The sequence below is a fragment of the Leptonotus elevatus genome, chromosome 16 (assembly GCF_054856555.1).
Source record: "Leptonotus elevatus isolate MCC_2025b chromosome 16, RoL_Lele_1.0, whole genome shotgun sequence".
NCBI lineage: Eukaryota > Metazoa > Chordata > Actinopteri > Syngnathiformes > Syngnathidae > Leptonotus > Leptonotus elevatus.
In genome coordinates, this window is record NC_141254.1 from 17,084,481 (window position 1) to 17,101,980 (window position 17,500).

At 38.7% G+C, this 17,500-nt stretch overlaps 1 protein-coding gene across 3 annotated transcripts in view; it reads left to right on the forward strand.

The window, feature by feature from the left end:
* zbtb20 (zinc finger and BTB domain containing 20) overlaps window positions 1-17,500 on the forward strand; it is a 29,759-nt gene that overhangs the window by 9,963 nt on the left and 2,296 nt on the right. For 2 of the 3 annotated variants that reach the window (XM_086097777.1, XM_086097778.1), the window contains exons 2-3: window positions 12,204-12,328; window positions 14,352-15,848. In XM_086097777.1, coding sequence (XP_085953903.1) covers window positions 14,372-15,848 — 1,477 coding nt within the window. In that variant the 5' untranslated portion in view covers window positions 12,204-12,328; window positions 14,352-14,371. Of the gene's footprint in view, window positions 1-11,583; window positions 12,087-12,203; window positions 12,329-14,351; window positions 15,849-17,500 lie in introns of those variants that run through there. The other variant, XM_086097779.1, reaches the window with a different exon arrangement.

Here is a 17,500-nt window from a genome sequence, read left to right on the forward strand (position 1 = left end):
GACGTTGGAAACGCATGCAAACAAAAGTGGGCTTTTATTTTCATTGCGTTGGGCTTTGTACGGCTCGACTGGCTTGTCTGGTTGGAAACAGTAAACAGCTAACTATGTACATACTGTCGCTTCATCAGATACACTTGATCTTGCGCTTTGGAAAGGCCGTACAGCTGGAGGCTTGCATTACAGTAAACAGACCGTCAACCTCCCCTTTTCAAATTAGTCAAATTGAAACGATAAAAACGGTGTCAAAGACGATACTTGATTGTTTTGGCAGCAAAAGGTGTTGTTGTGTGATAGTATAATGCCTGGTTGTGTGCACTGCAATTCATAAGCAATACAACTCGTAAAACCACCTCAACATTTTGTTCCTGGAGTCATTCCTGAGCATTACCAAATTTTTAATGATGCCAACGTTGCACATAGGTGAAAAGCTATCTGTGGAACTTAACCAGCACCAAGTTTTTGTTGAAATTAACTGGGAGGTCAGGAGTGTGCAGTGGTTCTTAACCTTGTTGGAGGTACCGAACCCCACCAGAGTCCTATGCGCCTCCCAGGAACAGCAGACCCAATGAAAACAGTAGAGGCCCCAAGATGGAACGCTGTGGAACACCACACGATCTGTTATAGATGTGAATTTATCTTGTACATATTTGACCGACCACTTTCTTTTCCGATCAAACCGTCCTCAGGCCATCATTTTATTTTAACCACGCTTTCGTCACCACTATTTTAGGACCAACGGACAAAGGTGGGAATTCTGTCTGGACCCGGTTAATGATGGTTACACCGATGGACGAAAATCCGCTTCAGTCAGTACTTAAAAAAAAAAAAAAAATCAATTACGATTGTGTCCGTAACATTACAAAAAATAGGCAAATTGTTTTCCAAAGTAAAAGCAGATGTTTTTAAATATCTTGTTTTGATTTCACACAATGATAACTAAATATATCAAAGAATATTTACTGTCCAAATTCTCAAGATTTGGACTATTTTGCTTCTCTAAACGATTGGTCGATTATCAAAAATAATTATTGATTGATGATAATAATAATAATTTATTATGAGTTGATTATTTGTTGCATTATTTGTTGCACTTCTCATGCCAAGTGGTGTTCAAAGTGGTCATCTACGAGCATGCATTTGTTTTTCTTCTATCAGAAGTTTGTATCATAATAAAATGGGGGTGAACACAGATAAATGCATGTGGTTATTAGATTATACAACTAGTATGGACTGGGGACAGATTTCTCCAAAGTGTTGAGTAACAGTGTGTCGTCACACACCATTCTTAGAAACTTGTCTTATAATTGTGCCTTTTTGTTATTTATTCACACTTGTTTGTTTGTCCCCCTCTAATTTTCTTCCGATTGATTGGCCTTATTTTCCCTCTGCTGGTCTCTGCTCGATAATGGAATTTTCCATTCAATCCAATGCTAACTTTTATTTTGTTTAATCATGTTGTCATTGATTTGATATTCAGTTGCAAAAGGATTTTTTTCCTTTCTTGTGAAATTCAGGACTTCTATGGATAATGTTTCCTCAGATTGCAGCTCTACCGTGCTGGGGTGACCCAAAAAAAAAAAACCTTTGCATTTGTATTTTGTAGCATGGTGCAGTATATGATTGAAGTCGTATTACATAAGTGGAATTGCTCAGCTGGCCCATAGAGCACTTGGTTAGAGTGCACGAGTCGTCACGTGGTTGAGCGCATTTCAATGTGTCAGCATGACACTTTTAGATGGCTCATATGTCAAGTGAGCTGATGAGGTATGTATCATATGCATGTATTTACTACACAAAGACGTGCCAAACTATAAATACACGTCCAAGTGCTTCAATTCATGGATATGACATTCATGTAGAAACGCTTAAGTCCAAAGCGGCCATTTAGCTGATCAATGATGCCCTGTGACATATTTTCGTCGTCGTCCATCTTCATTTATTTTACACATTTCATCCGTCACGCTAAGCTATTTTTCCCTGTCGGTTTTTCCAAAGTGTGTTTTGAGCTGGCCAGCGTCTACAAGAGGGGCTCAATTGCGGCCCCTTGAAACGCAGGCCAACTGACAAAAAGTGCGGGGTCAAGCTGAACAGCTTAAAGCACCCTTGTACGAACGTTCAGCTGCTCACCTCGCGCTAAAACGTACGCTGACGAAATCCAGTCAATAGCAGTCCATTTGGCATTTCCACTATTTCACATTTGTGTTTATACTCGTCTTCCTGCACAATGTAAGTAGAAGTGTGACGATTAATCGACAACTATTCAATTATCAAACAAATCGAAATTTTTTTGGGGTAATGGATGAATCGTTTAGATACTTTAAAAATCAGAAATTCTCAAAATCTTCAGAATTTCAGCTTCCCAACAGTAAATGTTCACTAAATAACTAATCTTTCTTCTGTCTTAATTCGCAATAAGTCAGGTCGAGATACGATAAAAACATTTAGGCCTTTAAGTAAAATTTAATTTTCACTTAACGTAAAATTTATTATCACATCCATTTATGAGGGAAAGACATATTAAAAGGATCAATTTGAAAAGAAAATCGATTTTCTTATATTAATCGTTTCGATTAAACACAGCCCTACTTTGGAAACCAATGGTTAAGTTTGTTGCCTATTTTCTGACATTTTACGGGCTAAACCAGTAACTGAACCATGATTAATTAATATTTTCTGTACTGTTAATTTGAATTCATGTCCTGCTTTTCAATACAGGGTTGAAAATTAAAACATTTTTATTTTATCCGATTAATCGTCAAACACAGGGACTGATTAATCGACTATTAAAATCATCGTTAGTTGCAGCCCTAAATACAATATTAAAATATATTCACTTTTTAAAAGCTTGATTTGTGAAGCAGCGCCTCAATTTCAGATTGTGCTGGTGTACCGTATCTAATGTTGTGGCCAATAAATGTATCGGCATAATAAGAGCCAAGTATCCCATGCCAAAAATTCAAACCCGAAGGAATTGGTGCCCATGTAAGGATGAAGAATGTTGCTTTTGTGTACTTAAATGCACAGATGGATGTAACATGCAGGTCGCCGAGCTGGAAGTGTTTAAAGCATTCAGGAACACACGCACATGTCCCTACATATGTCCATACACTCACACACACAACACTATAACCTCAAAATACACTCACTACTACAAATGCAGTTGAATTCTTTTTCTAGACGAGAGTATGCTGCAGAAACTTGCGGCTTAATTATTGTTTTCGACTTGAGGAGCACTCCTTTTAATTTGTCACAAATTATATGTTGTTTTATGGTGCTATAAAGGTGCTTTGAGCAGCTCTCTATTCTGTTTCCAATGCATATATACAGCAAATGAATTTAAGAGCCACATTGAGAAAAAAAAAGATGAAAAAGAATCACCATTGAATGTTTTTTACAATCGATTATTCTATCGATTATTCCATTATGAATCGAATAAGCAAATATGATTGTTTATTTGGTATAGTTTGGTGGTTAAATTCAACAACTTAAAAAAAACCAAGTCACTAACAATATAATATGAGATTGATCGATATTGCAGTCACCGAAGGTTCTGAAATCGATTCCGTTGCTGGTTCGGTCATTGTTTTCCAAAGTAAAAGTCGATGTTTGCAAATGAAAGATACAGAAATCAACGAATAATTACTGTTAAGAGGCTGAAATGAGTGGACGGTTCTCAGTCGAAAATGGCTTAATTGAGGATGACCAAATTAATCAACTATTTTAATAGTTGAGCAATCATTCAGATGATTTAACTATTAAAATAGATGACCAGATTAGTCCAAATTATTTTAATAATCGAGTAATGGTTTAGAAAAAAGTTTTTTTAATAATTGAGTCATTGTTTAGATTACTCGATTATTAAAATAGCTTTTGATGAATTTTGGTACTTAATTAGTTGTTAATTAATAGATTCATTTTGACACCTATTGTTTTCAAATTCTCAGATTGCAACTTTTTCTTTGAACGTTATGACTTAATGTTGGTGTTACTACTTACTTTGAATGTTTTTACTTTTTGCCATATTTTGTATTATTGGCTTTTTTCCCACTCTATGTGTTATTGTTTCTGAAATGTCGTTTTGTTAAAAATCGTAGAGAGGCAGCCTGTGCTGATGCCTGCCTCATAATGATAACTCTTAAAATGAGCATTACCTGCTTTGTGGTCAGGAGGGGTGGGGTGGGGGGCTTGAGGGGAGGGGAGGGGGGGGGGGGGGAGGGGGGCTTGAAGGACTGTAGGAGACAATCATGTGAGTTGTCAAATGGTTCTTTTGGGTCAAATGCTCTTTAACAAAAGCACAGCTCGTCGACCATTTTTGCAATATTTAATGAGGGCATGCAGTGTGAGATGTTGCCACGGAATAAAATGCACGCCTGTGCTAACTTTACCCGGCAGGGAAAAAAAAAAAAAAAAAAAGAGCGAAGGAGATTTGGTGTCGAATTTGCTCCCATCTGTAAGTGGACAAAGGATCCGCTATGGTTAACGGGTGGTGGTGGGTGTGTTTTTGACAGAAAGTTGAGCAAGCTGTCCTGTCAAAAAAAATATTTCCACTGTCCTGCACTTGTGTTTTTTGTATGTTGTTCTCTGCAGGGATTTATTTCATTTCGCCACATTTCAATGCTTTCCCCCCCCTGTTGTTGGACTGAATGTCCTAACACATTCATCTTGCCTGTTATTATTCAATCCAAACTTGAATTTAGTGTTGTGTGTATCGTATTAGGTCCATTTAGTTGACCAAATATAGTTATTCAAGAAATCTGAACTGAAAAATGTTTCATTATTCGCATTATCTTCTTACTTTGCAATGAGAAGTGGCTAAGCAAGCAAGAATTTGCAACAAAAATGCTATTTTGGCATGTTTTACAATAGTTGCATTTTTAAAGAGGAATTTATTTCGGGATTAGTTGGGAGAAGCCAGTTCAAAGTTCAGGAAAAAAAAAAGTATCTTGAATGAAATGTAAAGGTCTCCAGTGTAATTCAAACATTCCATAATAATCACAAGACATCATGACTCACTTGAAAAGCATTGAATCGCTGAGGTTGTGTTACGCCTCACAGATTCCAACTTGAACAGACCATAAATGTTTTTAAAGGGAACGTCAACCAAAGATGACATTCTGATTACGATTGTGTTTGTGGAATACGATCTATTCAAATTGATTCACAATCCGATTTCAATTTTTCTCCAATTCAATTCAATTTAATCCAGTATCAATTAATATATATATATATTTACAGAACATCATTTCTTATATCAAGGATAAAAACTCAATAAACATTCAATTACAAATTAAATAATGCAAAGGCAGTAACTGGCCAAATGATTTAATTTATTTTAGTTAATAAAAGTAACACATGTCACTTACGTGTTACACAAACATTGACATCAGCAAGGATGAGCTGAAAGTACTATATGTCATAATTGTAATTTATTAATTTAAATATCAATTAAAAACATTCAGAATTTTCTTAACCCTCCTGTTATGTGGCGGGTCAAATTAACCCATTGTATTTTCTTTATTTACCTTTTAAGTAGTTAGTATATTAATATTATAGTATATTGATAAATATTATAGTAATATATATATATAAAGTAATAAATATTTCGGGGAATTTATATTCTTGTTTCTGACACATTTTGGATAACGGATCTATTAGTGTTCCTTTAATGTTTCTGAAAAAGAAGCGTTACGGGAGGGAATAAAAAAAAAACTCCGCATGAATTTTAGCGCTAATAAGTAATAAAGGTGTTAAAAGCTCTTTGCCCAGTGTTGAACCCAACTGATAGGTTGGGGGTTAAACTAACCCATTGCAAACGTATTACTTTTTAAAAGTAGTACTAGTAAGTGTAATAATGCAATGAAATATACATTTTAATGGATGGTGATTAATTGAGTTTCTAATGAGATATTTCTTACTGTTTATTTGTGTTTTATTTTGTGAATAATGGGTCAATTTGAGCCATTAACTCAATTGAATTTCCTGACAAAAAAATACAATAAAAAAATAGCAATAAGTCAGGTCTTTCTTAAAGGTAAGAAAATACTAAATAAATAAATAAATAATGCCTTTAAAATTTTATATCTCATAAATTTATGGGAAAATAAATAGAAATGCTTGGTTACATTTTTTTATTGTAATTAATCACATGACTTCAATAGTTAACTCACGATTAATCACAAATTTTACATCTGTTCTAAATGTACAATATTATTTTTCCTAGATTTTCATACTCTTGTTAACAAAAGTGGAAAAAATGTTAAACTACTAGAAATAGTTTAAATGAATTTTTGACGTCTATAGCCGTCAATGGCAGTGAATGAGTTTACAGCATGTGAAACAGTTAGCCGTGCTCGCTAATGCTATACAGCTTCGCCTGTTCATTTTGGACGATTCGATTTAATTGATTAAAGTAATCTTTTTTTCTTTCTTTTTTTTAAGCCAGCCTTACCAGTCACTGCTCAGCTTGTGAATGTCACATGACCAAATTCATAAAACAAGTGAGCTGTGATTGGTCTCTGAGTGATCACTGTGATGTCATTTTCAGTTGGCAGGAAGTGACGAAATGATGGATATGAACAGATAGATTTTTCTGTTTAATTCATATTCCACAAACAAAATATTAGTCAGAATGGCGTGTTTAGACCAGTAGGGGCGCATACAACATGCTATAAAGAAAATTTTGGGGTTGTCCTCCCCTTTTTTAACAGCGAGCGAAACAGTTAGCCGTGCTCGCTAATGCTATACAGCACCTCACCTGTTAATTTTGGCGCAACATTCCGGACCCAACGCCTAATGAATTCTTTAATACTTTAATGAGGGTCTCAGCAGAGAGAAGAAAAGAAAACAGAGCCTCCTCTATTGAGGTCATTTTCACCTGTCTGCTGTTTAATTTGCCATTGTTCTCGCTGCACGTTTACATTGTGCGTTTAATTAAAGACGACGTATCTACATACGAGAGGCGTACTGATTTTAAAATAAATCATTAAGCGCGCTGAATGGTGTTCATCAATCAGTCGTGGCTTCAAACAAACCCATAAATGATTCCTTGAAAACGGAGCGATGTGGATAGTGTGTTGCGTGCGCACGCATGGTCACAATTCTGCGCATGTGGCCTTTTGTCTCCAGATGTAAATGTGGCCTTGAATGCACGCTGTACGCGCTATTAGCATATTCAAGATGTATATTATTCACATGGCTGATACTGCTCCTTTCAAACGCGTGCCTCTTGTGTCTGCTCTCAACCCCCATCCCCCAGTCTCGCCACTTCACCCCCCCCCCCCCAGCCCCCCACCTCCACCCTCGCCGCCTTATTAACCGATGTCCAATTTGATGCAGCATATTTCATGAGCTTGTCACGTAATACGGGCAGCTGATTAACCTGGAGTCTGGCTGCTTGGTGGAGTTACAGCCCAAATTTTTGGGAACCCCCCCCCCCCCCCTGCTTTCACTCTCAGACCCCTCCTCTCCACCCCTGAGCCCGTCCTCAGTCTTTGTTGTGGCGGTTGCAGCAGAGCATGCATCGCATTGGCGCTCTGAAGCATTGTGTCTGATTTCCAGCAGACAAACTGACCTCTGGGGATTTATTGACAGCAAACTCCACAGAGGCAGACACAGAGCTCGGAGCACGGAGGCAGGCGGCGAGGGGCGGGGCGGGGAGGAAGGAGAGGAGAGGAGTGGTGGGTGATTGTTTCAGACAGGGAGACAGACAGATGGAGGGGGAAGGCAGCGAGAGGGATGATGAAACAGGAAACAGGTAGCGATACACAGAAAGAGATCAGCGTGAGGGGTTGGGCTCAAATTTGGTTGGATTTTTGGGGGATTTTTTATTTTTTTTGCGTGTGCGGATGTGGGAGGAAAATGGCCGCCACCTACCAGGATCTAATTAATTTTGAAGGATCATCAGGCCCTTTAGTGTGAGGCAGGGTACTGGAGGAAAGGGAGGGGGCACGAGACAGACCCCTGGGCTGATTAGAATTCACTGCAGGTAGGCGCTGGCTGCTGCTCACCCACTGTGTCACGGCTAAAATGGAATCACTGTTGTGAGTGGCAGTCTGGGCAAGTGGAGCCTGCCTCCCTTGGCCTGCTCCCCTTTGTTGGCACCGTTCATTTGAGTCTACCCCTAAGGCAGGTGGATTTCCATGTCGGCGTGGACCAGGGCAGCCAGAAAGGGAGATATATGTACAGTATGTTTGCTTTGCCTAACTGTAGCGCCCCTGGCAACAGGCTAACCTGACTGATAATATTTGCCATAGTGATGGCAAATAGAATTTTGGCACATGCGTGGATGTTATTCAGTTCCAATTTTGACTTAGTCAAATGGAAGCAGGCAGGCAGAAAGGTTGTTTAAGAACACAAGTTGCACCTATAGGAGGTTTTCGGTCCTGGGTCGTAGTAAGGTCTCGGGCAGCGGTTCTTGACCTTGTTGGAGGTACTGAACCCCACCAGTTTCCTATGCGCATTCACTTAAGCCTTCTTTATTGAAAAATAAAATATGATTTTCTTTTTCAAAACTTAGGTAATGGGTTTACTGGTGAACAAAATGAGCAGGGAGAATAGCCTTTTCATCGAATCTGGCTCTCTTCACCTTGAATTTAGAAAGAAAGCGTTATGTTCTCGTATGCCCCATCTTCACGCAGCTTGAGGAAGTGTTCCTTTAGTTTTGCTGGATAGCTTCTTGTGTTGGACTAGAACTGCTCAACTTGTCATTGCAAACCATGCAGTCAACTCGATATCTATAGAGCACTTTAAAACAACCACTGTGCTGTTAAAAAAAACAAACGTTTGTATTATTTCACAGATATTTTTCGATGTTTTCCAATAAAACAAGATTGCAACGCTGAAGGTGTATGCGGCTTGTTATGAACAAAAATCGGGATCGGCAAAAATCGGGATCGGCAAAAATCGAGATCGGCAGGTCCGACTTTTTAAAAGATCGGGGATTGGTGATCGGCCGGAAAATTTTGATATTGATCACCTGCAGCCAATGAGAGCCAAGCGGGGCGTGTATCATCACGAATCATTTGGGTTGGGTGGGTGTCTTGACTTCCGCCCATCCCCTGAAACTGACTCACCAAACCCCTTGGGTTCGATTGAATGCAGGTTAAGAACCAGTGTGGTCTAGGGATATACTGATTATCACCCGGGCTGATTATCGGTGCCGATATTCAGCATATTGACAAATTGATTAAAAATAAAAATTTTGTTATGTTTTTAAGAGATTCTGCTGAGTTTAGGGAACTCTCTGCACCTTCTGTTTTTGTTTGAAGTCAAAACTAAGATACATTTAAAAAAAATTAAATTTCCGATGTTTTGAAGTTTTATAAAACTTTATTTACTGTAGAAAACAATACGGAGTTATTTAATTTAACTTTGTGCAAATGAATCAGCCTCCTTGACTACCAATAATCGGTATTGGTATAGGCCCTGAAAAAACAAAAACATCGGACTCTCTCTAGTTCGGTATGTAGCAATATGGTCAAAGAAGAAGCACTTCCTCCAAGTGTGCTTTTGAAATGAACTTGAGGCCTTCGCTGGCTCATTTCTTGAATCATTATCATCATACTTATTTAGCCATGCCTCCTTTCTGACACTGACCTGCTTAGTTGGACATTGTTCCTCCTCAGGTCCTACTCGGGGCAATAGATAGCCTGCCCTTTGAATGCTTCATAATAGAACCTGTCCGACAGGACATTTGTATGTTCGATCTCCTTGTCCTTTTGCCTTTTGCGGTGCGGGGCTCCTCAGGGTTTTGTGCTTGGCCCAGTTCTGTTCAACATTTGCGTGCTGCCAAGGGAAATCTCTTCAAAGTTATTGGTTTCCATTTAATGCAGATGATACCCAAATTACCCATTTTGGCTTACAAACCACCCCAAGGACATTCATACATTGTTGGCCTAAATTTTTTACAGTTCAACTTAAATAAAGACTCCGACATCTCAGTTTGACTTTCACTTAGTGTTGTATCATCTGTCATACTACTGTAATACTGAATAACCATTTCTTTCGCCGCCCCCTTCTAAAAAATCATCATTGCCAACTCCCTTCCCAAAGTCCTCAGCAAAAAGATTGTATTGTCAGTACAATTAACCTAAAACGAAGCTGCCAGGATTTTAATGGGTACTTGAAAACTAGAGCAAATGACAGCTTTGCTTTCAATGCTGCACCAACTGCCTATTCAACTTTTATTATTTCAAATTTTTACTTATTATTTCCAAATCCCTGTAATGTGCTTCCCCAACTTATATTGCGCACGTTATCTACTATCAATGTGTGTGTGTGTGCCCAAAAAATTGCCCAACTGTGATCACCTCTTTCTTTTCAAAAGGTTATTATTTGACATAAATCTATAAAAATAACAAGGAAATACAAATAACAAATAAATCCATCACTGTTTCAGGTTTTTATTGCCAATTTTTGACACAAATTGCAAACAGTTTGAGTATATTCTGGTTCGGCTCAGTTGGATGAGAGAATACAGGTCACGTATAGGTCCCAAGAGATTAATTGGCCGATTATAGCCCTTCTAACGCCGGTCAAAATAATCAGTTGAATGGCAGATGTTTGCCAATTATTTTTACTTTTATGAACTCTAATCTTTTACAGCAGTTGTACACAAGTCACAATTGTTTCATTATTTTTTACACCCAAATTTCTGCAATAACCATGTATCCTTAAATGTATATAATAAAATTGGTTGATAAGGTAGTTCTATGGACCTGTCATTCAAACTAAAGCAAACCCTAATTTTTGCAATGCTAAAGTCATGTAAGGAATTGACCTGGATGTCACTATTTTTACGCACAACCTAAAGTCATGGTTTAAAAAAAAAAATATATATATATATATATATATATATATATATATATATATATAGTGCAACATAATAGTGTTTAATATAACACTCATTCAACTACTGGTAACACAAACACACATTTGAGAAGGATTAAAGTCCTTATAACATCATTAATTACATGTGTTGCGTCACACAATGCATTCTGGGAACATATATCTATCTATATATATATATATATATATATATATATATATATATATATATATACCCCGCGACCCTTGTGAGGACAAGCGGTTAAGAAAATAGATGGATATATATCTATCTATATATATATATATATATATATATATATATATATATATATATATATATATAGATGTAGATATTTGTGTGTGTGTATGTATAGGGACCATGACGGTCCGCGAACTGTGAAAATCTGTGTAAAAAGTTGTTTTTATAAATTATATTATATATTTTTAATTATTCTGCCGATTAATCGGTAGTCTGTATTTATTTTTTTCTGACGGTAATCAGCATCAAAAATTCCATATTGGTCAGGCCCTAGTCACTTGGTTAAAGTCAGAAAACTTTTAATCTGCAGGTTTTATCTGATAAACGCATTCAAGTGCTGCTTTTGCTACCATTAACCGAAAGACTGGAAATATGTGATGCCACTGTTCAGTGCGGGAAATTTCACACTGCAACAAATGATTGCCCCCCCCCCCCCCAAAAAAAAGTGTGAGTGACCTGAAATGACACTATTTTGCTTCAGGATTTGGCTAGTTTGGTTGAACTTTTTGCAAGCTGCCCTCTATATACAGTATAAAGCTGCTGTTTAAAAAGCTTGCCTTCACCAAACCAGCACCGAAAGCAGCTTGTCACATGCTTCATGATGTTGAATGGTGAGCTTGTGCTTTGCAATGAATGTCTTGTGTGTTTAATATTGGGATTCATTTTTTATTATTACAACTTGTAAGAACTGCGGGACGTCTTTGTCTTGTTTGAGCTGTTGGAGATGAGAAAATAGCGCGCACGCACACACTCGCTCACTCACTCTCTCTCACACACATACACACACACACACACTGAGTGCATTAATTAATGTGGAATCAAGATCGTTTTTTTAAAGGGTGTGGTTTTGTTGCCCAGTGACTCAGATAACTGCTGAGAGTCTAGCTATCTCCAATATAATTTTCACCCCTGTTGCGGAATTGTACACAAGACGGTCCGTTTTTGTTTTTTGTTTGAATTTGGCATTGACAACTCTTCGCACATCTGTTGCAGCATGTCGGAGGTAGACATTCGTGTTGCTTCGGGTCCATCAAGGGAGTGGCAATATCGATGTGATCTAAAGATTTGTCTTTGTCTTTTTTTTTCTCCTTTTTCTCTCCCCTTGCAAACACTTTGGCAGAGCAACACATGATTTGGGAAGAGAGGACTGACAGCCTTGCCTAGCGCCCGGCCTCTGTTCAGTCATCTCCACCAGCAAACTGAAGCTTGACCCGCACTTCATCACCAGCCGCACGTCATCTAACTGTGAGTTCCTTTTCTCGTTTTCATATTCAGCAGTAAAATACTTGGAATTATGCTCAGTGCTATCTTATTGGAAATACTATCTCATTAGTTCAGGATTTTGTAAATGTCGGGGTTATTACATTATTATGATATGCTTTACACTTACTGTTAATTTAACATCTATCATGCCCTGATGCGCAAGCAGAAATTTGAAGCGTTTCTCCAAATCTATTTCCCTTGGCTCAATGTGGTTATGCTTTGTTTTTTTTGGTCTAATGTTTTACCAGAAATATGTTTCATAATCATTTTTACCCTTTGCTCACAGTGTAAGCTAACTATCTTTAAATATACATTTGCGGTTATATAAATAAGGCCAACGTTTGTGGCAAAAATAATGCATTTCCTTCTTTTTGTTAAATTTTTTAATTGTATTTTATTTGAAAGATCCTCCCTCCAGCTCCCACATGATAATGAAGTAAATATAAACTATGAACGAAGCCGTGTGAATAAACACATTTTAAGTAATTCGCTTGTAATTTAAAACTAAGATTCCCTGTTAATTTGTAGCTAAACTTTGAAAAAAAATGCTCCAAGATGAATCTAAGCACACTGATCTACGGCGGCACATGCAGTGTGTCTTGAGTTTGGAATCACCATCATAGTGAGCACATGACCAACAAAAGAGTCTGCTTGTACTCTGAGCCCTGTGCGCCACCCACTGGCGATTAAAGGAGATGCACACCAAAAAATCCTCTTCATTACACTGTGGAATGAAGATTAAGGTTAAGACATGCATATGTACAGTATTTTTTATTAGTATTACTGTGTGAAGGCTGTTATTCCTATTTTTTTTTTATTCCACCCACTTTTTTGAACATTTTTCACCTTCATTTTTCCCCATTCATTCCAAATGAGGCCAGACTTCCCCCATTACTTATTTACCGTTCATTTCACTCGGCACATTGAAAATAACAGATTCACGTAGGACCCATTTGAAATTTAAATCAATCTGCTTATTCCGTTCACCTTATGAATGGTTTTCAACATGCCAAAATTGCAAATATTCCCAATAATTTTACTCAAAAAAATTACCATATGAATACATAGTGTACATTATAATCTCACTCCGCCCTCACTTGACCGAATCAAACTATTGCAACTTCAACATGTGCAGATCATTCAAGCTATCTCATCTGGTATTCCCATTCACAAAATTCACATTTTCTTAAGCCCCAAATTCCAAATAATTACATATTCACCTCCAGTTTCCACGTATATTGACCGCTTAAAACCATTCCAAAGTCAACATGTTTACATCATTCCAAATCATTCCACAAGCTTCAATGTTTTTAATAAGCCTTTCAGCCTTCACATGCAATTTCTCCGGAAATTGCAAATGTCTACTTTATTATTATTATTATTATTATTATTATATTTCTGTGGTCAGATCTGAAATAAAAAAAACATTTTTTACAAAGATACAATTTTGATTTGATTAACACTGTCAGAGAGTTAAAAATATATATATATTGATGTGGTTATAGTTTTGAGTGGTGTACACAAATTAATGTTTATCAGTTGGTCAAGCAATGTTATCTGTAAGAAGTACAAATTCAGAGTTACAGCTTTGAAATGTTGACTGATTATACACAGAAACAATATGTAATTTAATTGTACTCTTTTTAAAATTCTATAGCACTGTCCACAGATTTTTGTCTAATTAACACAATTTCATATATATAATGGCCCCCCCCATAATATATGAAATTAGGTCCATTATATATGAAATTGTGTTAGTGATTGAATTCTTAATTTTTTTTCTATTTATCTATTATTAATCGTTTTTATTACCAGAAAGGTTAAATTGTATGCCCCTAGTGTTCCGTTTTTCAATCGCGCGTGAGAATGGCACTGAAGATAGTTTCTTATTGCAATTAGCAATTCCAATATGGTAACAACACAAGCGGGACAAGCGCAGTGTAACTAACGCGTGTAAATAATGCAGCGTCTCTCTAAATGAGGTGTGTTGCTGCCCTGTTTTCAGGTCACATCAGTTGCAAGGGGATGACCGAGCGCATTCATAACATCAATCTCCACAACTTCAGCAATTCTGTACTTGAGACCCTCAATGAGCAGCGCAACCGTGGGCACTTTTGTGATGTGACTGTTCGGATCCATGGAAGTATGCTGCGAGCTCACCGCTGCGTGCTGGCCGCTGGAAGCCCCTTCTTTCAGGACAAGCTGCTTTTGGGCTACAGCGACATTGAGATCCCCTCGGTGGTCTCGGTGCAATCCATCCAAAAGTTGATTGACTTTATGTACAGCGGGATTCTGCGGGTGTCTCAGTCGGAGGCGCTGCAGATCCTAACCGCCGCCAGCATCTTGCAGATCAAGACCGTCATCGATGAGTGCACTCGCATCGTGTCCCAAAATGTGGGCCTGGCAGGCTTCCCCATCATACCGGGAGACTCCGGCCAGGACACCCCCCGCGGCACGCCGGAGTCGGGCACGTCCGGGCCGAGCAGCGACGCCGAGTCGGGCTGTATGCAAACGTCAACCCAGCAGAACATGGACCGAGTGTACCCGTCGCTCTACTCCTACTCGGGCCTCTCCAACGGCACCCGCGAGCGCTCGATTTACATCAACCCCATGGCGACCAACTACGACGCGAGTGGCGGCGCTCAGAAAGACCAGCAGTCGCAGGACCCCCCATGGATGAACCGCATTCAGGACAGATCCCAGCAGGTGGACCGCTTCATCACGGGCGAGTCCACACATTGTCGCAAGCAGCCCCGACCGGTACGCCTACAAACGGGCGGCATGCACATCAAGCAGGAGGCCGAAGACGAGTACAGCTGCTTCGACGCCGTAGGGGACTGCCGGGTGGAGAACGACCACACCGAGGGCGTGGTGAGCGAGTCCAAAGTGGAAAGTTTCGACTCGGGTGTCAGCTCCTCCATCAGTACTGAGGCGGACGCCATGGAGCAGCAGCCCTACCTGAGCTTTAACCGGGTGGGCGGCGGCCATCACGGTGAAGGCGGCCCGGTCCATATCGAGGTCAACGACTCGTCCCCGGAGCAAGCGCCGGAGCCCGACGAGGGCGACCATAGCCACAGCACTAGTGACATTACCATGATGCAGTCCCTGCCCAACACCATCATGTCCCATTCACTGGCCGGCACACAGCACTACCTGCGGCAGGTCGAGTCACACACCAGCAATCACCGAATGGCGCACACCGTGACCAGCAATTCCCAAGTGTTGGGCGCCGGGAACACCTTCTTGCCCACGCTCTTCCCCCCGCAGCCGACCAGAGACAGCAAGTCTTTCATTTACCTTCCCAGCCAGCAGCAGGCCCAGTTTGTGACGGTGCCGCCCTCCGCCATCCCATCATTCCCCAACCCCATGGCCGTGCCGCCAGCGTCATCCCAGCAGCAGCAGGCGATGGGGCAGGGGGAGAAGAAACCCTATGCATGCACTCTCTGCTGTAAAACCTTTACTGCAAAACAGAACTTCGTCAAACACATGTTCGTGCATACTGGTAAGTCACATTGTCTCTCACCCCCTCTTGAAATAGTGTACATGAGCACCGTTTACATTTTGCCAAACACAATTAGTACAAAGCAGAAACACCAGCCATATAATTTTATTTCCAGCTTTAGAATCCAGTGCTTGGCCAAAAATCTTTTACAGAGGTTATACCAGAAACTAAAAAGTACTCTGTCGAGCAGAGTGACACATTAACTTGAGGGAGTAATCAGTTCTTGGATTGTGATAGTCACTGACAAGTCAAGTCTACTGAATCTTGTGGGGGGGGAAAAATAGGACTATAAAGTTTTGATTGAGGTGATCATTTGTAATTGATTTTATTCCTATATGTGTGAGCTTTCGTATAAAAAAATAGAAGACAAATTCCATGAGCTAAGCAAACAAATGTGTAGCTAGATCATGCGCATACTTGTTGAAGCGATAAACGCATGCAAACATTTGAGTACTATTTCATCATTTACAGTTGGAGTCCAGCAGAGATAAGCACTGCAATCAAATTAATGAGTCACTGATAAAAAAGGAACTCCAGAAATCACGATCATAACAATATTAATAATATGAATTGTACAAATGTTTTTTTTTGTGTGTGTGTGTTACTGACATGCCAACTCAAGGCTATTATTATAGAGTACATTACAATGTTTTACTCTTTTAAAGTAAATAAATAAATAATATATTAAGAAAAAATCTCTGGCCTCTTGTACCTCAAATTTGATATATACGAAACCACTGCGCTGTTTGGCCTTGCAAAAAATCAAACTTCAAACTAGGACCACACAATATACAGTATGTAATAAAAAGTATCGTTATCGCAATAATAGTCTGTGCAATTTGTGTATTACAAAGACGTGCAATAATGGGATTGTATTCTTTTACCTGACTTGGACCAATCAGATGCAACCTTAATGTGTGTTGCTATCCAATAGAAGAACAGTATCTAGGGGCAAAAAAAAGAAAAAAACAGTGTCATTGTTAATCTAGATCAAATTACATCAACCGAAGAACAGTACTGATTCTGAAGGTCCTACAACACATGAAATCTGATTAGACCCAAAAATAAATAAATCATTACATACATCACTGGAAGCAATGTAGCCAGCAAAAAGGAATTGTGCAACATGAACATAATATACTTTTTATATATATATATATATATAGATGAATTGTAAACTATCACAGTTAATTAGCTAAGAATTAAAAAAATTGCCACATGAAAAATGAATTAATTTATTTCATTATATCATAATTTTTTATCTTTTATTTTTTTTTACTCAAACTACAAACTGATAATACATACTATTGTCAAGTCACTATGACCGTTTTAACAAATACATTAAAAAAAAAGAAGAAAAAAAAGAAAAAGTTTTCCGTTTAACCAGACACGTCTCCTTGTTTAAAATGTGATTTTTTTTCTGATCAGTGAAATCAATCAAATTGAATTTAGAATGCTCATAATTTCAATTTAGGTAAAGTAAGTCTAGACATAAATGCCTCTCCAGCCAGACACAAAGCGAGTTTTAATGCTTCCCCACCAGTGGCCTTGAGGCGTCCACTAGATGAAGTCAGCAGGAGCATTAACTTTGAATTGTCAGCTTGCTGACGAGCTCATATTCTTTAATGAAATGGGGACTGGACACCTTCTGT